Here is a 23,720-nt window from a genome sequence, read left to right as displayed (position 1 = left end):
GAAGGGGACGACTGAGGATGAGATGGCTGGATGGCATCACTGACTTGATGGACGCGACACCGAGTGAACTCCGGGAGTTGGTGATGGACAGGGAGGCCTGGCGTGCTGCGATTCATGGAGTCGCAAAGAGTCGGACACGACTGAGCGACTGAACTGAGGATGGAAAATATTGGAGGAGCACATTCAAACAAGCAGAACTCTTCAGCATTTGGTCCAACCTTCAGATTAAAGGAGAGAAACTGAGGGTCAAAGATACATCAGAAATGCAGGTGGAGGAGAACCCCAGACTTCTCATCTTTATCCTCGGTGAGCTAGGGATAGGATGGGACCCTAGACACATGCTGGACCCAGGAAAGAGGTTGTGAGTACCCTGTTTTTCCTTTTAGAACTAGGAAAACACATCAGGCCACCATAATTCCCAGGCTGCCACACCACAGAATGGGCAAACAGAGAAAACTACATGAAACCTGAATATATGGAGGTAAATGATTTTATGGAGAATGCTTGTGCAAGCCTGAAAAACTGCCAATGCTTTTTCTGGTAAGCGAAGTAATTACTGCTTTATGAGACCGGGTGAGAGAATTATAACAACTGTCCCTGTGGCTCTCACTTTCCTTTTCTCCCCGCTTTCCTCTGCCGCTCATCACAGGCGCGTAGAGGAGCGTGGGTTTGCGGGCAGACCGCCCAGGACTGCATGCTGCCCTCCAGCTCCGAGTGAGGCTGGATACAGCCAATGCTCAGGGAAGGGTAGGGACAGTCCACAGTCATTTCTTCTTTCCAGTGTTCCTGCCTTGACTTCTCCAAGCAGGTAGAATTTTTAAAAATTTCGAAAAGGAATTGGAAGCAAAGATAAATTTGCCAGGGAATCTGGGATAGCTTCCAACTCAGTTAAATACAGATGTGATGCTGAGACAACAGGAGCTAGAAACTGGAAAAGCGTGAAACACCTCTGTATTACATATGATTTTTAAAATCTACAACTGACATGTAAATACCTGCTGAACAATACTAGGGGCTTCCCAGGTGGCACAGTGCGAAAGAATCTGCTTGCCAATGGAGGAGACGTGGGTTTGATCCCTGGGTTGGGAAGATCCCCTGGAGTAGGAAATGGCAACCCACTTCAGTATTCTTGCCTGGAAAATCCTGTGGACAGAAAAGCCTGGTGGGCTACAGTCCATGGGGTCATAAAGGGTCACACAATTGAGCACACATGCATACACACACGAAAAACACTAAATACATAACTACAGGCAGCTAATATCTGAGGTGGCTCAGCAGCCCTTAAAGCGCGAGAAAAGACAGCAGGCAGTGGGGATTCCCAGGTCTGCAAAGCTGCGAAATACAAACTGCAGGTCAAGGGCAAGAAAGTTAAGGAAAGAGGCTCATCGTTAAAGCAGCTCCCCAGGAAGCCCGGTCTTCCCGGGTGGCCCTGGAGGTGAAGATCCCACCTGCCAATGCAGGAGATGTAAGAGACACAGATTCGATCCCTGGGTCAGGAAGACCCCCTGGCGGAGGGCATGGCAACCCGCTCCAGTGTTCTCGCCTAGAGAATCCCGTGGACAGAGGGGCCTGGCGGGGCACAGTCCATGGGGTCACAAAGAGTCAGACACAACTGAGCGTCTGAGCACAGCACAGCGTGGCCCTAATCCCAGGCTGGCTGGGGAGACAGCAAGACAGGGAAAGAGTGATGGGTGGCACAGATGCAGAGAGGCCAGGAGACGGAGCTTCTGCTGGAGCTGAAGGGAGATTTCAATAGAAGCAAGGAAACGGGAAGTTTAGTTGTGGGCATTTGGGTGGTAAAACCTTTTGAACGAGGGCAGGCTCTGAGCTGAAGTTGTCTTCTTGCATGGTTATAGTGGAATAGAGATGGGGGTCACCGAAAATAAGAAGCCCAAGAAATTCTAAAAGCTCGCTCCATAAAATTCTGCAATAGCTGCTAACTGGGTTTAGATAAACCAAAAACTTACTCTGGTACCAAAACATCTTTGTAATGTTTTCAAGTTCTTTTCCCATGACAATTCTATCACCCTTCTACATTCTAGTCCTATGAGACCATTTGCTTTTTCTCAAACCCACTAGGTCCCTCTACCCTCACTCAAGTTTAGACACACTGCTCTCTCTCCCTCTTCTGGAAAATTCTTTCCCACCTATCTACCTGATGAAGTCATCCTTTAAGGCTTCTGGTAAATGTCCCATCCTCAATGAAGTCTTACTCATTTCCCTTACTCTTTCCAGCCTTCTGGGTTCCACAGACCATCCACTGTTATATTTCACTTGTTTGTTACTTGCTTATATCCCACAACTGTTTTGAAGACAAAGATCTTTGCCTGTTATTAATGGTAACAGCTGGCATTCACTGAGTTTATTTCACACCAGATACTGTGCTAAGCATTTCATGCGCATGATCTGATTTTGTTTGTCAAAAAATTATCCATGAGGTACTACTATGATGCCCATTTTATTAAGGATGAAACCGCAGCCCAGAGAAGTTAAGAATTTAAACAAAATAAAAAAGCTAGAAAGTGGCAGAGTCAGGATTAGAAAAGGAACAGCTTATGAGGAAGATGAGAGAGTCATGAACTAAAGGACGGTCTTCAAGGAGCAGTGGGCTGAGAAAGTCAACTTCCCTCTTGGCCCCGAGACTCAAGGAGAGAGGAAGGAACCCTTTAATAAGGGCTGCATGGAAAGCGCTTTCAACCAAAAAACACCAAGTTCTAGTAAAGCCAACAAATTAAAGGTGCACTGGAAAAAAATTTTTTAAATGTTTTACTTACTTGCATTTGAGAAAAGACTATGGGGGCTGGGGGGAGAAGCAAGTGACCATTCTCAGGGAAATCAGGAAGCAGTTTTTCCCTTTAACATCTTCTCAGAAACTATGATTTTGATCTGTAACTTGAGCCAGACCGCCCTTCTGAATCCAACCATCTCTAGGATGTCTCCACAACTATCTCACAGGCATCACTGAGCAATTCCAAATATCAACTCTCTCTCCTCTGTCCACCCTCTCTGACCCCCCTTCTCCTCCGTCCACCCTCTCTGACCCCTCTACTCCTGTGTCCACCCTCTCTGACCCCCTTACTCCTCCGTCCACCCTCTCTGAACCTCCTTCTCCTCCTTCCATCCTCTCTCCCACCCCTGCCGGTGAATGGGGTTATCATCCGGGTCACTCAAGCCAGTTTTCCAGGAATTACCACGATCTTCCTCGCTATTTCCCATGCCCTAACTAACCATCACATCCCGTCACTCGTCACTCTTCCCTTAGAAATGGATGTAAGGTGCCATCCTCATCTCTGTATACTTGCCCAGACCCTGCTCACCATCTCTCATCCTGTCTGACGACCGGCTTCTCTCTTCCAAGTCTCTCTCTACATTTCTTTTCTAGGAGTGATCTTCATAAGAGACAGATCTGCTTTTACCATTGTCTGTGTTAATTTTTAAAAATAGTTTCTTCCTTGTTTCCAGGAAAAAGCATGTTGTCTTGGAATGCTACAGAAGCTTCTAAAAGATATGGACACTGTTGGAGCCACCTACAAGGATGGTCTTGCAGCCCACCATCTCTCACACCCCTCGACTGCACACAGCTGTTCTCCTTCCTTGTAAAACCCGCTGCTCACCCAATATACTCAATAACTAACTGGGCTCTGTGCACAATTTGCTCTTGAGTAAGAATCATGTACGCCATTCCTGGGTTCTGAAGGAGCGATGTACAGTGCGTCAGTTACAACAGCCATCAGAGCGCATCTGCAGCCAGTATCAGTGCAGAGGTACGGAGCACCCGCTTCCATTACAACTATAGGTTTACGGTAGAGGCCTGGGTTTCTACATGTCACTTATAATCTTTTAACCTCCTGGAGCGATGAAAAGAGTCTGTGTGACTTCCTGCTCTGATTCAAAGTGTCAAGCTACCGTAATAACAGTTAGCAAGATATTATGAGAGATTAAGGGCCTCCCAGGTGGTGCTAGTGGTAAAGAGCCCACCTGCCAATGCAGGAGACATAATGAGATACACGTTCAATCCCTGGGTCAGGAAGATCCCCTGGAGGAGGGCATGGTAACCCACTCTAGTATTACTGCCTGGAGAATCCCTTGGACAGAGGAGCCTGGTGGGCTACAGTCCATAGGATGGCAAAGAGTCAGACACAACTGAAGCAACTTAACACACACAAACATGAGAGATTAGAATTGGGACTTTTAGTTTCAATGGGAGCATTTTGAATTTTTATCCAATAAGATTTCTGGCTTGTGCATTTAGACACACCTTTAAATGGCAATCCACTCCAGTATTCTTGCCTGGAGAATCCCATGGACGGAGAAGCCTAGTAGGTTACAGGCCACGGGGTCGCAAAGAGTCGGACACGACTGAGCAACTTCACCTTCACCTTTCTAAGGATACCAAAACGTATTAACACACTTTGCAAAAAAGCATTTGCTTAGAGTAGACTTTACAAGCTTAGGACTCGTCTCTGAGAGACAACTGAGTTTCATCGGTTCCCAGACTGCTCTGTGCCACCTCACATTTTTAACTTCTATAAACCACCATGGACAATCAACAGGGCCTTGGTGTTGCGTTATATTTTAGTCGCAGAGGTTTCATTCTTATATGAAACCAATGTCATTATCAGGGATGAATTTAACCCCGATAAAACATGAAAATAGATGTATTCTTTTATTATTTTAATCATATTTACTAATTACATATTTTTATTATGTATTAAGATCTGTTGCTGTTGTCAGTTGTTAAGTCATGTCCGACTCTTTGTGACCCCATGGACTGCAGCATGCCAGGCTTCCCTGTCCTTCCGTATCTCCTGGAGTTTTCTCAAACTCGTGTCTATTGAGTCCATGATACCATCCAACCATCTCATCCTCTGTCACCCCCTTCTCCTCCTGCCCTCAATCTTTCCTGGCATCAGGGTCTTTTCCACTGAGTTGGCTCTTCGCATCAGGTGGCCAAAGTATTAGAGCTTCAGCTTTAGCATCCAATGAATATTCAGGACTGATTTCCTTTAGGATTGACTGGTTGGATCTCCTTGCAGTCCAAGGGACTCTCAAGAGTCTTCTCCAGCACCACAGTTTAAAAGCATCAATTCTTTGGCACTCAACTTTCTTAATGATCCAACTTTCACATCCATACAAATAACTACCAGAAAAACAATACTTTTGACTACATGGATCTTTGTTTGCAAAGTGATGTCTCTGCTTTTTAATATGCTGCCTAGGCTTGTCACAGCTTTTCTTCCAAGGAGCAAGCATCTTTTAATTTCATGGCTGCAGTTACTGTCCACAGTGGTTTTGGAGTCCAAGAAAATAAAGTCTATCACTGTTTCCATTGTTTCCCCATCTGTTTGCCATGAAGTGATGGGACCAGATGCCATGATCTGCCATGATCTTAGATTTTTAAATGTTGTGTTTCAAGCCAGCTTTTTCACTTTCCTCTTTCACTTTCATCAAGAGACTCTTTAGTTCCTCTTCACTTTCCACCATTAGGGTGGTGTCATCTGCATATCTGAGGTTACTGATATTTCTCCTGGCAGTCTTGATTCCAGCTTGTGCTTCCTCCAGCCCAGCATTTTGCATGATGTACTCTGCATATAAGTTAAATAAGCAGGGTGACAATATACAAACTTGACGTACTCCTTTCCCCATTTTGAACCAGTCCATTGTTCCACGTTTGGTTCTAACTGTTGCTTCTTGACCTGCATACAGGTTTCTCAGGAGACAGGTAAGCTGGTCTGGTATTCCCACCTCTTTAAGAATTTTCCAGAATTTTTGTGACCCACACAGTCAAAGGCTTTATGGGTAATCAGTGATACCAACATTATACATTTCAGCCTTCTGTAATGATAATCCTGTAATTGTAACAATTATCTTTCTTGATAATTGTTATTCCTGAGTGTTTGAAATGTTATAATATTAACAAATCCTTAATTCCTTTATTTTATGATATAAACTCAGAGTCCTGGGACTATGACTCAGTATTCCTGAGTATGATTCTAATCTATTCAGAATGAACGCAGCTCACATATAAGAAAATGATATCTGCAAAATGCATTGGTCAGGGTTGTATAACAGCTTTGGTAGCAGCAGCAATATTGAAGATGTTAAAATAGTGACAACCAACATACACACAGCCCTAAAGAGTTTATGGAAATATTGTCACTAAATCATTTCATTCTCACCAAGAATCTGACATTAGGTGCTAATATGATGTTTACTTGTTAAAGTGAGGAAATGGAAACTCAGAACTCTCGTTGTTTACCGTCATCAGGCCACTGGAGAAGGTCCAAGCTGGGCCTGGAATCCTGTGCCCCATTCCCCACGTTGCATGCTGGCAGCTGTATGGCCACACCCTCCTCTCTCAGACCCGCACACCTATGCACAGCTGCAAGGCACTGAGAGGAGAGCCGAAGAGGGAGGGCGTTTAGGATGGAGCATGCCATCCACACTGCCAGCTGGGCCACAGGCCAACTGTCAGCAAACACGACGGGAGAGACGCCACCTCTTTCCAAAACACCACCGCAGCCCTCCCCCTTGCTCGCAGCTCGCTGTAACTCACACAAAAACAACAATAAATGTAGCCAGATTACAAGAGTCTCAGCTCCACATCCCGGAGCTGGTGCACCCTGCCCTGCTCATGGACCACTTTTTCTCCGGAGTGTCCCCTGACTCTGAGTGGCATCTTTCTTCCTGCTTCCCCAGCACTCGGTTCAGAGAGAGACTGCAATTTTTGTTCACATGCTTTCTCCCTGAACAGGCTGTGAGCATTTTGTCACGGATAAATTCTGTCTGAGCCATCTTGAGGTCTTCACGGTCTGGCACAGTGTCCAGTGCCTGGCAAAACTGTGATGAATATTTTCTGAGCAAATTGCATTTGCTACTTTGTGCTCTCATTCAACAAACATTTGTCAACTGCAAGAAACCGTATTTCTCATGAAAACTATTTCAAATGGGTCTGTTCCTGAGCAAAGCCCTGAGCAGTATTTAACTGCCTTTGCATGACCCCACCAAAAATCGGTCAATTTCACAATTAAGAGCCTATAGGAAAACCACCATTTCCCTTTGATAAAATAAAGATATAGCCTGTGAAATTCAGAATTTCTCTTTAGGCTGTTTGTTACACATTATTTGTCTTTTGGGTTTGAAAGATAATTCTTATGGGTATATTATATGGTGAGTAAAATTTGAAGTGTCTAGGTAGGTGCTCACAGAATCAATATTTAAGTGTTCTTTAAACTGGTGCCTCATATATTTATGTAAATATGGACTATCTAAGAAAATTATTCCTGGTAATGGATCTAAGTTCATGCCTTAATTTTGTAAATAGGATTACACTATCAACAAAAAACTTTCAATAGTAATGGTAATAAAAATAATAGTTATCATGAAATAAGATTATATTTTACATAATACATTTGTGTTCCCCAAATTATTTTCATGACCATTCAATCACACATTTGATTCACCATAGCTTCAAAGTGATTTACCTGAACAAAAATACATTAAGAACAGATGGAACATCAAGCCTAGGTGCGAATCTCCACATTGACTGAAATTCAAATTTTGCCTGTGATAAACGCCACTTCACGGCAGTGTCAGAACTGGCTACCTTTTGAGGACTACTGGAAAAAGCTTAGAGAAGAACATGAAGAATTATAAAAAAAAAAAAAACAAAAACAAAAAGAGAAGGTCTTATAGGAGATTTTACATAAGTAGCGTCTATATCATGTCATGTGGAGAAGCAGAATAAGTTTCAGGTGCCCAGAAAGAAGCTGCATGATAACACGGTTTATCTGCCAGCCTCTAAGGGGGGCTTCCCTGTGGCTACACCTGTTGTGAAGGGGAGACCTGTGCGGGATAATCTGGATTTCCCACCAGAGGGCAGAAGGGAGCAGGCCCGGGAAGGCGTGCGCTCCTCTTATTTGCATCATTCGTGACCCTTCAGTGTCCATTTCTGTCCTAAATTTTAAAGGAAAAAAGGCGGTGGTGTTAAACTATGATACTTCTCTTTCCCTCTTTCCTCTCCAATAACAGTCCATTTGCTTGGATTATTATATTACCCTCCCCTGGCACTCTAATTGTACCCTAACCTCTCCCTTCAGTGTATCCTTAGCTCAAGGAGCAGAGTGATTTTGTTGAAATGCAAGTTGAACCTTTTCAGTCCTCTGCTCAAAACTCTGCAACGAGTTTGGGATTAACAGATACTCAAAACTACATATAAAAGAGAAAAACAACCAGGACCTACTATATACAGCAAGGAACTATATTCACTATCTTCTAATCACCTATAATGAATGGAAAAGAATCTGAAAATGATCCATCAAAAAGATGGATCACTTTGCTATACATACACCTGAAACTAACATAACAGTGCAAATTATACTTCAACACAAATTTAAAAAAAACTCTGAAGTCATTCACTAATGACTGAATGAATTCAACATATATTTATTTTTACCCATATCATTTATCTGGAACTTTTTCTAATTAAAAAAAACCTATATACATGCAGATACATAAGCATATGCAGTACATACCTATGCGCTACATATAAAGATAAATATGTAAGGGTGTGTGTTAGCTGCGTCCAACTCTCTGCAACCCCATGGACAATAGCCCACCAGGCTCCTCAGTCTATTCTGCAGGCAAGAATACTGGAGTGGGTAGCCATTTCCTTCTCCAGGGGATCTCCCCAACCCAGAAATCAAACCGGGGTCTCCCACCGATTGCAGGCCGATTCTTTACTGTCTGAGTCACCAGGGAAGTTCCCTACATAAAAAATAAAATATAAGTATATAAAAATGCATGTATAACTACTTTGGGTTGATCCTTGTCTTACAGGCTTTGTAAAATAAGAATCAAAGATGTCACGTGACAATCCATTTACTTGTTTATATCAGTGTTCTCTCAAAGTGTGGTCCCCAAACCAGCAGCAGCAGCACCACGGAGGAGCTTGTTATAAATGCATGCTCTTGGACCTCACCTCGGATCTATTGAGCTGGAAGCTGTATTTTATTAAACTCTCCAGGTGAGACTGTTACATGCTAAGATTTGAGAAAGACTGAAACAGATTATAAATTCATTAAGCTGGAAATGGCAATTGAATATTTAATGCATTCTCATTTTCATATTAGAGATTTCAAGTTTTTGGTGGGTAAAATAAGTTTGAAAATATTCTGGCTGTGATAATGTCAGAAAGTCCTCTTCCTAATGACGTGGACACCTGTTCTTCCCTTACCTGCCTTTAGTCCCTCATCCAGGCTGGTCCTAAAGTCTTATGCCTGGAATCGCAATGTTTTCTAAATAGCCTCCATGTACTAACTAGCTTCCATGTATTAACTAATCTCCACATACTAAGGCATTTTATTGAATAAAAAAATAAAATTGTCATACATTTTTGTTTGTGAAATGAGATGCATCTTACAATCAATAAATACATTACAGTGCTTTTTTCTTATTTCCCCAAAGATTATTTTTATATCAAAGATCTATTTCACTTGAGGAACTAAGATGTTTCCCTATACTGCTTCGCTTCATCACACTTCATCATGCGTCTCCCTGCCCTCTAATCGCTCTGTTCATCTCATACTGCAGGCATTTTTAACATGAAAAACGTTTATTAGTCAATCGGACTAATTCTAAGGAAGGTGTCAATTTCAGAATGATCCACTGCAAACACTTGAACTAAGAGTATGTCACTAAGGTGAGGCTGTTGAGGTGGCCCCTACTCCAATCAGACTGGTGTCCTCGTAAAGAGGAGACGCGGACACAGAGATGCACAGAGGAAGGACCACAAGAGGCATTTCTCATTTGGGATACATCCTTGACATCTTTTATGCCTAAATTTAGACCACTTAAAGGAAACCTTACAATTCAATTAAAAGGTAAAAGTAAAAAAAGAAAAAAAACCACATACTCTGTAAAACAGAATTTTTCAAGCTATGTTTTTGCAATTATAAGGCTGTTTTAGAAAACTAATCTATATGGCTGAAACATTTCCTTTACGTCTATTCCTCTCAGTCACCATTCATGATGCTATACTAGGAGAGGGAAACAGGAGATAGTATCTTAATAAGCTATAGTGGTTTTCCAATGCGACTTTATAAACAGATGCAATCCCAAAAGCAGTCCTATAAAAATTAACGTCTCATGTTTATTCAAACACTAATAAAATGTTGATGGTAAGCACACTGTAGTGTATACAATGGAAATATAATGCGGTGTGCATGAAACATGTAATATTATGTCAGTTACCCCAATAAAAAATTAAAAATGTTAATACTTGAAACTCAATTGCTGTAACTCAAAAGAATGGACATGATAATATGGACTGTGAACAAAGGGTTTTTCATGAGGCAGTTCTGTTTTATGAGCTACTTTAGCATGCCCGTAATTTTTAGCATATTAGAGAATTTAAAGACATTGAACAAAATAATTTTCCATGTGACATGTGTTCCACCATTGTAAAGTATGCATAAAGTAATAGAGAAAGTAAAATCTAGTTTAATATCTATTCACCCAGTTTCATGACTAGGAAGAGTACCCAGAAACATAAGGAAGAATTAATTAGAACAATTCACTAACAGTTTATTATTTCACCACGATTCACTGTGCTGAGTACTCCTCTTTTTAATTCACTAACTTAGTATAATAAATACTCCCAAAGTATTGATGAACTGAAGGATAAACAGAAAACTACTTCTTTCAGAACTAACACTTCAGTGGGAGGAGACAAAAACACAGATAATCTGAAGAAGAGGACAGAATTTAGGGCATTCTTTAACAGAGACGCAAACTACTATGGAAGGAATACATAATCATAGTTACTTGGTGGCTCAGATGGTAAAGAATTCACCTGCAGTGTGGAGACCCGGGTTCATCCCTAGGTGGGGAAGATCCCCTGCAGAAAGGCACTGAAGTATTCTTGTGTTTCCCTGGTGGCTCAGATGATAAGGACTCTGCCTACAATGCAGCAGACCTGGGTTCAATCCCTGGGTGGGGAAGATCCCCTAGAGAAGGAAATGGCAACCCACTTCAGTCTTCTTGCCTGGAGAATCCCCCGGACAGAGGAACCTGGCAGGTTACAGTCCATGGGGTCGCAAAGAGTGGGACACACTGAGTAACTGAGCAGGCAGGAGCCTTATATTGAATGAGCTACTTGTTACTCTGTTACTAAATCAACATCAGCAGAAACTTTGTGAATAGATATATGGGGTTATTATTTGCTGTTTCCATGAGATTCAGCCAGAAGTCGCTTTTTTAATAATAAAATCATGACTTATCTCAAACGCCATGCTCAGTCAGCTTGCTATCCTTGGTGTGTTTATCACACTTCGACATCCTGTGTCCATCCCTGGCCGGCTCCCACCAGGCCGCCCACACCCCTGGGACAAACGGCGTCTGCTCTGATGGGGAGACTGGACTGCCTTAAGGAAGCCCAGGTCCTAGAAGCCCTCTAACTCTAGACTGAATCTAAAATAACAGAGACAAACGCTCAAGCTGGGTGGATTTTAAGTAGCTAAGAAGGCCCCCTATCTGCTGATGAGCTCCTATCAAGGCCATGTTCAGGAGCAGTAGGGTGGGCCATACGAGGTCTCTTGTGCTTCCATCACATTAAGCAGAGGGCTAGGTTCCTCGCCCCGGACTGGACCCCCACTTACCGGAGAACCCGCGCGGGCAGAGGCAAGTGTAGCGTCCGATCTCGTTGAGGCACGTGGCTGCATTCTTGCAGGGCTCCGACACACACTCGTCCACTTCCACGTCGCAGCGCCGGCCTTGATAGCCCGGGACACAGAAGCAGGAGTAGCCGTCGCCTCCGTCCCGGCACACGGCGCCGTGCAGGCAGGGGCTGGAAGCGCACTCGTCAAGGTCCAGCTCGCAGAACCTTCCCGTGTAGCCAGCGGGGCAGACGCACACAGGGGGCCCGGAGTCCCGGTGGCAGACGCCCCCGTGCAGGCAGGAGCTGGGCCCGCAGGGGCCAGCGGCGGTGTCACAGCCGGCCCCGCTGTGCCCGGGGGGACATCTGCACAGAGAGCGCCTCTCCCCCGGGACGCGGACGCACGTGGCGTGTTCCGGACAGGGGCTGGAGAGGCAGGGGTCCTCCTCCTCTTCCCCGCAGTCTTTGTCCCCGTGAACGGCTGTGTCTGAACAACGGCAACTCTTGTCTTTTGAGAAATCCTTGCACGTAGAATTATTTTGGCAAGAACTGGAGACGCACTTGGTGTCATTTTTATTGCAAAAGGAACCTACAAGGAAAAACATCAGATGAAACATGCAAACAAATGGTGGATGATAAAATTAAAGAATGTCCATCTTTCTGCTCTTCATGCACTTCAAATGAACTCATTAACGGAATACAAACTTGACTGGTTCTGGTGATGAATTTGTCAAGCGATGTCTAATAACGAGCTCTGTCATAGTGCTGATTTGTCATCTTTTTTTCCACACTGCTGTTAATAAGAAGCAGAAATGGCTGGTTTCTGATTCTTTGCTTCTCTTGCATTTTCCTTTCTCAGGTAGAAGTGCTGTTGAGCAATGGGGTAAATTGTTAAATTTCCCCAAAAACCCTAAATTTTGAAATCCACATTCTCTCATGGAGGATTTTTGGGGTATCCTGGGAGATAAGCTACAAAATTGTCTCTGAATATACTGTCTAACTGAAACTAATATATGAATGAATACAGTACTTTGGTTTATGACTGCTTTATTACAATGATCTTGTGTGGTCTAAAAAGAAAAGTATAGAACACTGAGAATATAAAATTAAAATAAAACACAATTTGTGAAGGTTTACTCTGTGTACCAAGCATGTCAGGTGTTTCACATAGATTATTTATAATCATCACAGCAACAGATATGCTGTGCTTCTTACAGATGACAGGTTAAGTCCCACTGAAAGGAAGCAGATGTAAAGTGTATGGACTTCCAAATCTCTGAAAGCTTCTCTGTTCTAGGGAAACATTTTTGAAATTCTAATTGGAATGATGACCAGCAAGAAAGCAATACTTCTGTGATTCGTTTCCAAATTCACTGGATATCTGCATGCGTATAATTTTCCCCTGAATCTACACATATTATGATCACAGCACTGTTATTTTCTTAATCATGTATATTGAGAAGCTGTTTAATTTGGTAACTCAACTGCATCAGATAACAAAACATTGTCTTTTGTGTATGGATTTATCTAGTACATCATTCTCTTATTGTTACTTCCTGTCTCACAATATTCCTCACTAATATAATAGTCGATAATGGTCTAGGCTTACAATTTTAAAAATTATGAAATTAATAGTGTGCTCTTAGGAGATATAAATCAATTACTGTCAGAAGAAAGTAGCATGAAAACTTTGAGAAATATGTAAAAGTGGTAAATCTCTTCCTGCAAAAAGAGAATTGGTTCTCTTTAATGTGGTCTGGTCACCAAGAGTGTGATGGGAAGATGGAAAGATAGCGATTGACTGGTTCATCACACAAGAGTGAGGGCTTTCACAGTTATCTTGCTAGGAGTCTTTCTGGCAGCTGAAAGTTCCCCTCCAGTGCCTGTGCACAGAAGGCTAACATATGCTTATGTGTTATCAGGAGGGTTAATCTGAGAGCAGACCTTTTCTAGTCCCTATGGGAAAACTCAACCAGTCATCCTTTTCCCACAGTTGTTTTTTTCAAGCACTGGCTTTCCAATCACGTTGTCAAATGTATGACTGGCTTCTAGCTGTTCATGTCTCAGCTACAGTGTCACTTTCTGAGAAGAGCTTTCTCTGAACCCCTTTTCTAAGCCTTTACAGCGTTTTGCTTCCTCATGTTTATGGGAGTGTTTGCTTGTTTCTCTGGGCATATGCTTGTTTTCTGTTTTCCTCACTGCAGGTCTAGCTCCACTAAGGAAACGGGAAGACCTTGTCTCTGGCGTTTTCTGGGTTTGTAACATTCCCTGTTGCATAGTATCTGCTCAGCGCATACCTACTGGAATGGAGTGGAGGAATGTCACAACACAACATGGGAGAAAGGGTGCTGTGTGATCACAGGGTTCAGGGCAAGTCTACCAGGAAAGCCTCACTGAAGAAAAGGTACTTAAGATGCCTTCTAATTTATTTTTATTGATAATTGGATGACAGTTGGTTTACAGTGTTGTGTTGGCTTTCACTGTACAATAACGTGAATCAACCATGGTGGTGGTGGTGGTTTAGTCACTAAGTTGTGTCCGACTCTTGAGACCCCATGGACTATAGCCTGCCAGACTCCTCTGTCCGTGGGATTCTCCAGGCAAGAATACTGGAGTGGGTTGCCATAAGTATACATATATCTGAGATGTCATTTTAAATGAATGCAAGTGAAGGAATGGCATTATTTTCAGAAGAAAAAAGGAAAAAGCATGAGAGGTATTGGCTTTGCTCTGCCAATCACATGAAAAGCATGAAAGTGTGCGAAGGCAGAGGTCTGAGAGCGGGGCAGAGGGCAGAGGATAGGGAGGAAGATAAACATTCAAAAGTTCTATCATTTACAGTACTTAGAGTTCCTGTGTCCAAACTAAAAAAAAGAGAAATAAATACTGCAATTCTGCTCTCTGAACTCTCACTGTCAAAGGCATATGATGAAATTACATTTTCAGTCTTGTTTTGTTTTGTTGCATTTTGTTAGTGGTAATAATGATGGTTTTCCCCTTCCTTCAGCAATCAAGTATCTTGGAATAATAGTGGAAAGTAAGAGAGGGAAAAAGGGAAAGTGAACTGTAGCATAGTTCTTAAGAGATACTTTGAAGAGGTTCAGTACTATTTATAGGCATATTGTGATAAGTCAAAGATGTATATTGTAAACTCTAGAGCAAGAGTTAGCAAACTCTAGCCTGTGAGCCAAATCTGACCTGCCATCTGTCTTATAAAAAAAGTTTAATTGGAGCACAAAAAAATCAAGTATCTTGGGACTTCCCTGGTAGTCCAGCAGTTAAAACAGCCTTCTAATGCAGAGGGTGTGGGTTCAATCCCTGGTCAGGGAGCTGAGATCCCACATACTTCACAACCAAAAAACATTAAAAAAAAAAAAAAAAAGCAGAAGCAATATTGTAACAAAGTCAATAAAGACTTTAAAAATGGTCCACATCAAAAAAAATCTAAAAATGAAGTATTTTCATTTAAGCCATTAATTGAAGCATTTGTATAGAAAAACACATAGCAAAGGAAATTAGCATTTATATCATAGGCCCTGACGGTGCAATTTTAAAAGTAAACTTCTAACAGCATTTGTGCACAGCATTTTACAGATGGAAAACTGAGTTTTATAGGGAATGAGCTATTTGTACGGGGTCATAGAGAAGGGGGATTTGAACCTCTGATTTGTCTGATTCCAAAGTTCATTTCTTTTTCCTGCATTATTTTAGAATTTAGGATACTTCTGGGTAGAGTTTCCTACTTAACCATGGTGATATCCACCTAAGTGTTTACTTCTGCTGCCTTCTAAACCCCATGAAAAGCCTAGTGAAAGTGTTAGTTGCTCAGCCGTGTCTGATTCTTTGCAGCCCCGTGGACCCTGCCAGGCTCCTCTGTCCATGGGATTCTCTAGGCAAGAATACTGGAGTGGGTTGCCATTCCCTTCTCCAGGGGATCTTCTCGACCCAGGGATCAAACCCAGGTCTCCTGCCCTGCATGCAGATTCTTTACCATCTGGGCCATCGGGAAAGCCTGTATGGCTTAAAACAGTATGGCGACTCAGTGGAGAAGGAAATAGCAACCCACTCCAGTGTTCTTGACTGGAAGTTTCCATGGACAGAGCAGCCTGGCGGGCTACAGTCCATGGGCTCGCAAAGAGTTGGACAAGACTGAGCATGTGCATAACTGCCCGCCCATTCAAATGACTAAATGACAAAGATTGACAGTACCAAGTGCTAATGGGCATCTGGAGAAAATGGAACTCTCCTTCACACCCCCTTTATTATAACTTATCTTTCTTGTCTATATGTTAATAATTGTACTCATCTTTCAAATAATGGACTTTGATTTTGTAGAATTTGTCTATACTATCTTGGTTTCTTGGTTTTCTGTCCTACAGACTTCTACTTTTACCTTTTCTTTTCCCCTTAATTTTACTTTCTTTTTAACTTTCTATTTACTTTTCCAGATTTCTTCTAATTTATTAATAAGATATTTTTTCTTTAAAAATACAGCTTTGCTGTGCTTCTCACAATTTCTTATTATATTAAAAATCTTTTCTAATATCCATTGTGAGTTATTCTTTGCCATATTAAAAATCTTTAAGATTAATTAGATCAAGTTTGTTAACTGTGTTATTTAGATCTTCTATAGCATCATACCCCTCGTCCAAGGTAAGGAGAAGCCGCTGCGCTTTGCTGGAGCAGCTGTGAAGGGATACCCCACACCCAAGGTAAGAGAAACCCAAGTAAGATGGTAGGTGTTGAAAGAGGGCATCAGAGGGCAGACACTCTGAAACCATACTCACAGAAAACTAGTCAATCTAATCACACTAGGACCATAGCCTTGTCTAACTCAATGAAACTAACCATGCCCACGGGACAACCCAAGACGGGCGGGTCATGGTGGAGAGGTCTGACAAAACGTGGTCCACTGGAGAAGGGAATGGCAAACCACTTCAGTATTCTTGCCTTGAGAACCCCATGAACATATGAAAAGGCAAAATGATAGGATACTGAAAGAGGAACTCCCCAGGTCAGTACGTGCCCAATATGCTACTGGAGATCAGTGGAGAAATAACTCCAGAAAGAATGAAGGGATGGAGCCAAAGCAAAAACAATACCCAGTTGTGGATGTGACTGGTGATAGAAGTAAGGTCCAATGCTGTAAAGAGCAATATTGTATAGGAACCTGGAATATCAGGTCCATGAATCAAGGCAAATTGGAAGTGGTCAAACAAGAGATGGCAAGGGTGAATGTCAACATTCTAGGAATCAGCAAACTAAACAGGACTGGGTGAATTTAACTCAGATGACCATTATATCTACTACTGCAGGCAGGAATCCCTCAGAAGAAATGGAGTAGCCATCATGGTCAACAAAAGAGTCTGAAATGCAGTAATTGGATGCAATCTCAAAAACGACAGAATGATCTCTGTTCACTTCCAAGGCAAACCATTCAATATCACAGTTATCCAAGTCTATGCCCCAACCAGTATGCTGAAGAAGCTGAAGTTGAATGGTTCCATGAAGACCTACAAGATCTTTTAGAGCTAACACCCCCAAAAAGATGTCCTTTTCTTATAGGGGACTGGAATGCAAAAGTAGGAAGTCAAGAAACACCTGGAGTAACAGGCAATTTTGGCCTTGGAATGCGGAATGAAGCAGGGCAAAGACTAATAGAGTTTTGCCAAGAAAATGCACTGGTCATAGCAAACACCCTCTTCCAACAACACAAGAGAAGACTCTACACATGGACATAACCAGATGGTCAACACTGAAATCAGATTGATTATATTCTTTGCAGCCAAAGATGGAGAAGCTCTATACAGTCAACAAAAACAAGACCAGGAGCTGATTGTAGCTCAGATCATGAACTCCTTATTGCCAAATTCAGACTTAAATTGAAGAAAGTAGGGTAAACCACTAGACCATTCAGGTATGACCTAAATCAAATACCTTATGATTATACAGTGGAAGTGAGAAATAGATTTAAGGGCCTAGATCTGATAGATAGAGTGCCTGATGAACTATGGACTGAGGTTCATGACACTGTACAGGAGACAGGGATCAAGACCATCTGCATGGAAAAGAAATGCAAAAAAGCAAAATGGCTGTCTGCGGAGGCCTTACAAATAGCTGTGAAAAGAAGAGAAGTGAAAAGCAAAGGAGAAAAGGAAAGATATAAGCATCTGAATGCAGAGTTCCAAAGAATAGCAAGAAGAGATAAGAAAGCCTTCCTCATGATCAATGCAAAGAAAGAGAGGAAAACAACAGAATGGGAAAGACTAGAGATCTCTTCAAGAAAATTAGAGATACCAAGGGAACATTTCATGTAAAGATGGGCTTGATAAAGGACAGAAATGGTATGGACCTAACAGAAGCAGAAGATATTAAGAAGAGGTGGCAAGAATACACAGAAGAACTGTACTAAAAAGATCTTCATGACCCAGATAATCACAATGGTGTGATCACTCACCTAGAGTCAGACATCCTGGAATGTGAAGTCAAGTGGGCCTTAGAAAGCATCACTACAAACAAAGCTAGTGGAGGTGATGGAATTCCAGCTGAGCTATTTCAAATCCTGAAAGATGATACTGTGAAAGTGCTGCACTCAATATGCCAGCAAATTTGGAAAACTCAGCACTGGCCACAGGACTGGAAAAGGTCCATTTTCATTCCAATCCCAAAGAAAGGCAATGCCAAAGAATGCTCAAACTACTGCACAATTGCACTCATCTCACACGCTAGTGAAGTAATGCTCAAAATTCTCCAAGCCAGGCTTCAGCAATACATGAACCGTGAACTCCCTGATGTTCAAGCTAGTTTTAGAAAAGGCAGACGAACCAGAGATCAAACTGCCAACATCCGCTGGATCATCAAAAAAGTAAGAGAGTTCCAGAAAAACATCTATTTCTGCTTTATTGACTATGCCAAAGCCTTTGACTGTGTGGATCACAATAAACTGTGGAAAATTCTGAACGAGATGGGAATACCAGACCACCTGACCTGCCTCTTGAGAAACCTGTATGCAGGTCAGGAAGCAACAGTTAAAACTGGACATGGAACAACAGACCGGTTCCAAATAGGAAAAGAAGTACGTCAAGGCTGTATATTGTCACCCTGCTTATTTAACTTCTATGCAGAGTACATCATGAGAAATGCTGGGCTGGAAAAGCACAAGCTGGAATCAAGATTCCCGGGTGAAATATCAAATAACCTCAGATATGCAGATGACACCACCCTTATGGCAGAAAGTGAAGAAGATCTAAAGAGCCTCTTGATGAAAGTGAAAGAGGAGAGTGAAAAAGTTGGCTTAAAACTCAACATTCAGAAAACGAAGATCATGGCATCCAGTCCCATCACTTCATGGGAAATAGACGGGGAAACAGTGGAAACAGTGTCAGACTTTATTATTTGGGGCTCCAAAATCACTGCAGATGGTGATTGCAGCCATGAAATTAAAAGATGCTTACTCCTGGGAAAAGAGTTATGACCAACCTAGATAGCATATTGAAAAGCAGAGACATTACTTTGCCGACTAAGGTCAGTCTAATCAAGGCTATGGTTTTTCCTGTGGTCATGTATGGATGTGAGAGTTGGACTGTGAAGAAAGCTGAGTGCCGAAGAATTGATGCTTTTGAACTGTGGTGTTGGAGAAGAGTCTTGAGAGTCCCTTGAACTGCAAGGAGATCCAACCAGTCCATTCTGAAGGAGGTCAGCCCTGGGATTTCTTTGGAAGGAATGATGCTAAAGCTGAAACTCCAGTACTTTGGCCACCTCATGAGAAGAGTTGACTCATTGGAAAAGACTCTGATGCTGGGAAGGATTGGGGGCAGGAGGAGAAGGGGACGACCGAGGATGAGATGGCTGGATGGCATCACGACTCGATGGACGTGAGTCCGAGTGGACTCTGGGAGTTGGTGATGGACAGGGAGGCCTGGCATACTGTGATTCATGGGGTCGCAAGGAGTCGGACACGACTGAGTGACTGAACTGGATTGATAGCATCATTCATTGTTTTCTACTTTTTCTCTCTGCTGAGATTGATGCATTAAAACCTTCCATAGTGATTATATATTGGGCTTCCCTGGTGGCTCAGTTAGTAAAGAATCTGTCTGCAATCCAGGAGACCTGAGTTCAATCTCTAGGTTGGGAAGATCTCCTGGAGAAGAAAAAGGCTACCCACTCCAGTATTCTGGCCTGGAGAATTCCATTGACTGTATAGGCCATGGGGTCGTGAAGAGTCAGATACAACTGAGTGACTTTCACTTTCTTTCCATTTTCATAGTGATTATAAATTTTGTCTATTTCTCCTTATAGTTCTGGCAATTTTCACTTTTATATTCTGAAGCAATGTTCTTATGTTCATAGAAATTCAGAAGAGTTACATCACACTGTTGGTTTGATCCCAATATATTTTTTAAAAATCATCTTTTGTCTTCAGAAAGGCACTGTAACTTAAAAGACTACTTTTGACATTATCAATATTGCTGTATCAGTTACTTATCACATACATTGCTGGTGGAAATTCAAAATAGTGTAGGAACCTTGAAAAACATTTTTGAAGTGTCTTATAAATTTAAACATACATTTACCATATGACCCAGCAATCCCACACCTAGGCATTTCCCCCAAGAGAAATGAAATCATAACGGCCATACAAAAAATTGCTTGAAAAAGAAAACAACTTTATTCATAATGACCAACACCAGAAAGAGCTAAATGTTCATCAACTGGTAAATAAATTTTAATATATTATACGTTGGACCACTACTCAGCAAATTACGGATCCACAGAAAAACGTGAAGGAATCTCCAGAGTATTATGCTAAGTGAAAGAAGGCAGACCAAAGGCTACATGCTGCGTGATTCCACTTTTGTGACGTTCTGGAGAAGGCGCAGTTATATCGCTGGACATAGTTCAGTGGTCACTGGGGAACGGAACTGGTGAAGGGCCTTAATGCAGAGGGTCATAAAGAAATATTCATGGACATATTCTGTATCATGATTGTGCCTCTAGTTGCTAATCGTATGCGTTTGCCACTTAAAAGTGGTGAGTTTTCTCATACTGTATGTAAATTATACCTCAATAAATCAGACCCACCCCAAATCCTAAAATAATACAGAAAGGAATAAATCACCATAACCTTTCAAGAGCCAGGACAGAGGTTGAGGGGGTAGACAGCCATAAATACACATACACACAGGAAGCTGGACTATGGGGGGTGAGAAGTACTAGACTTAGGAAGCCAAAGAGAGCTGACACCAAGCCAGAAGTGGGAGAACCAGCTGATGCCCCAGAATCCCCAACAGGCTCAGGAATTACACACGTCACGCACTTCTACAACGATCATGCAAGTGGAGCTGAGAAAAGGGAGGTTGTTTGGGAAACTGGTAGAAAACAGATGCTCTTGTTCTCTCTCTCACTCTAGGAAACTGCATGTGTTTCCCCCACGAAGGCAGATTCAGAGGCACGGGTGATGAGCGTGGGGCTGAGTCTGGTTTGTGGAAGAATTAAGTGGGTGTCTATGCAGAATTCTGAGACACCCCCCAGCCTCATTTTCAATTCATTTCTAACAGTGCCAGGAGCCAGATGTATACTCCAAGCAGGAAAGGGAATTATTTCTCTTGACAAGCCTGAGTGAAAATACTTTCAGATACTGATGCGGAATGTCACCTATTGAAATGACCCAGCTGGACCATTCTAGAATAAATCCTAATAAGCTGTAAACCCTAGCACACCAAGAAAGATCTTTCAAACAGCTTTAATAAGAACTACTATAAGAAATGTACGTAAGCATACAGGGCATGCATACGTGCTCAGTAGAGAGTTATTTTTAAATTTTTCTTTAAATTATACTTCAATTATACTCTAAAAAACAATGATAAATGAATGTTTTTGAATCTATTAATCAGCTTAAGAAACAATAGTACTTCTTTCTTATATATGAACAGATTGCATGAGATTTTCAGACATTTGAGGAAAATCTCCAACTAAGATCAAACACAAAGACCAAAACACATATTGTTTTAAAGAAATGTAACTTGGAAGAGGCAAAGACAATGTAGGGAGATAACCAAAATTTATGTAAACTCGAGAATTATTATTTTCAAAGAGTGAGGAAAGGATATAGCTGCAGTGAAATGAGTAGAAGGGTTATAAAGATAAACTTCTAGAAAACAAGAAATTAAAAATGTGAGTCTCAGACATTTAAAAATTCAGCTGAGTGATTGAAAGTTGGGAAGAATCTCCCCCACCTCACCCCGACAAAAGAATTTTACCAAGAGATTAGAAACAGGAGGTAGAAGAAAAGGGGAACTAGAGGAAGAGTCAAGGAGGAATTTCAAAATGAGACAACAGAGAAAACGGGGAAGACATGAGGGGGCAAGGAGAGGAGGAGGACGGAGACATGATGGGGCAAGGAGAAGAGGAGGGCGGAGCTCAAAGTCATGTCAGGATGTACAGAATTCCAAGCGATCCTGCGAGTAGCTAAAACTGAAAATAAAGCCTAGCCTATTATTTTAAAACGTACAAATGAAAACTACAAGAAATATCTAGAAGAGTTTCAAGTAGTTGCTTCCAGGGAGTGCATGCTGAGAGTGAGAAGCTGGAATGGAAGCGAAGGTGGGAAGAAGTGTATTGTTGTTCCCCTTATAACCCTTAGTGATTTTTAAAGTGTTGCTGAATAAATGTAATAAAAATATTTTTCAAAGCATAACAGGAATAGTTATAATATAGACACACACACACACACACTCATTGGTTTGCTCACATGTGCACTCTGAATTCTGTTTTCCGTGCTGGTGCAGGACAAGATGGTCCCTCAAGCACCTCCTTTTACTGGGTCTTCTCAGGGGATCAGGTTGTCATTGGCACCATTTGCTGCCTGGGTTTATGGGTGTGCCCTAGGTGAGATGCAAACAGGCCCTCTTAGAAATGCAGCCTGTGTGTGTGTATGTGCGTGCGTGTGTGTGTGTGTGTGTGTGTGTGTGCACGCACGCGCTCAGCCTCTCAGTCATGTCTGACTCTCCACGACCCCATGGACTATAGCTCACCAGGCTCCTTGGTCCATGGGATTCTCTAGGCAAGGATACTGGAGTAGGTTGCCACTTCCTCCTCCACGGGATCTTCCCAACCCAGGGATCGAACCCAAATCTCCTGCATTGGCAGTCGGGTTCTTTACCAATGAGCCACCTGGGAAGCCCACAGACTGTGACCTAAGCATTTTTTTTAAAGATTTTTTAATGTGGGCCATTTTAAAAGTCTTTATTGAACTTGTTATGATATTGCTTCTGTTTCATAGCTTTTGGTTTTCTGACCACAAGGCATGTGGGATCTTGGCTCCCTGGACAGTGGTTGAACCCGTACCTCCTGTATTGGAAGGCGAAACTTTAACCACTAGACCTCCTGTATTGGAAGGCAAAGTCTTAACCGCTAGCCTCGGCGTTATTAATTGATGCTTCAGCTGACTGTACTAAACAAGCAAAGACCATAGCCTGTCAAAAGGAAAATAATTTTTTTCAAATATAGAAAGAACTGCAATTTACTGCCTTATTAAAAACAACGGATTAAACAGCCAACTAAGAAAACAAAAGCGGAATATGCAGAGACCAATGATGGGAGTGTCACGAAGTAAGGGTTATGATTATTCCACTTCTGTACACCTGAATTGAAAAAGAATCTATCGTGTATACATTACTTCAGTGTACCGTACACTGTGTGTATACTCAGTGAACAATAAAATAATTCTCATAATGGCAATACCTTTAGAACAAGAGTGAAACGGCCATGCACAGAGGCAGTCTGCAGGAGCAGGATGCTGTTCCCGACCATCACGTGAGCCTTAGCCACCCGGTGAAAGCCTTACTGCATGTGAAGCGGCACTGCTATCCTCAGACCACTTTACAGAGGCTGCCCAGCTGTTTTCTTGCAGTAAAGTTTGCCATCTACTGGATATTGTAAGAAGTTCCAGAATAATGGGGTTCAGACTTTTCCTTTATTCTTAAGCTCAGCAGGACTCCTCCAAGGAAGATGCCGTGAGCAATCCCAACACACATAACTGCACCGAGGAGCAGCTCAGTGTGAG

General features: G+C 42.2%; 1 protein-coding gene across 1 annotated transcript in view; it reads right to left on the bottom strand.

Annotated features, from left to right (window-relative positions):
• The window catches only part of CRB1 (crumbs cell polarity complex component 1), a 259,524-nt gene that overhangs the window by 130,124 nt on the left and 105,680 nt on the right, over nucleotides 1–23,720 (bottom strand). Inside the window, exon 2 of the mRNA XM_052654054.1 lies at nucleotides 11,658–12,242. Coding sequence (XP_052510014.1) covers nucleotides 11,658–12,242 — 585 coding nt within the window. The remainder of the gene's footprint in view (nucleotides 1–11,657; nucleotides 12,243–23,720) is intronic.

Source organism: Budorcas taxicolor, chromosome 16 (assembly GCF_023091745.1).
Source record: "Budorcas taxicolor isolate Tak-1 chromosome 16, Takin1.1, whole genome shotgun sequence".
Lineage (NCBI taxonomy): Eukaryota > Metazoa > Chordata > Mammalia > Artiodactyla > Bovidae > Budorcas > Budorcas taxicolor.
Note: the sequence above shows the minus strand (reverse complement) of the source record. Positions and strands in the feature narration are given on the sequence as shown.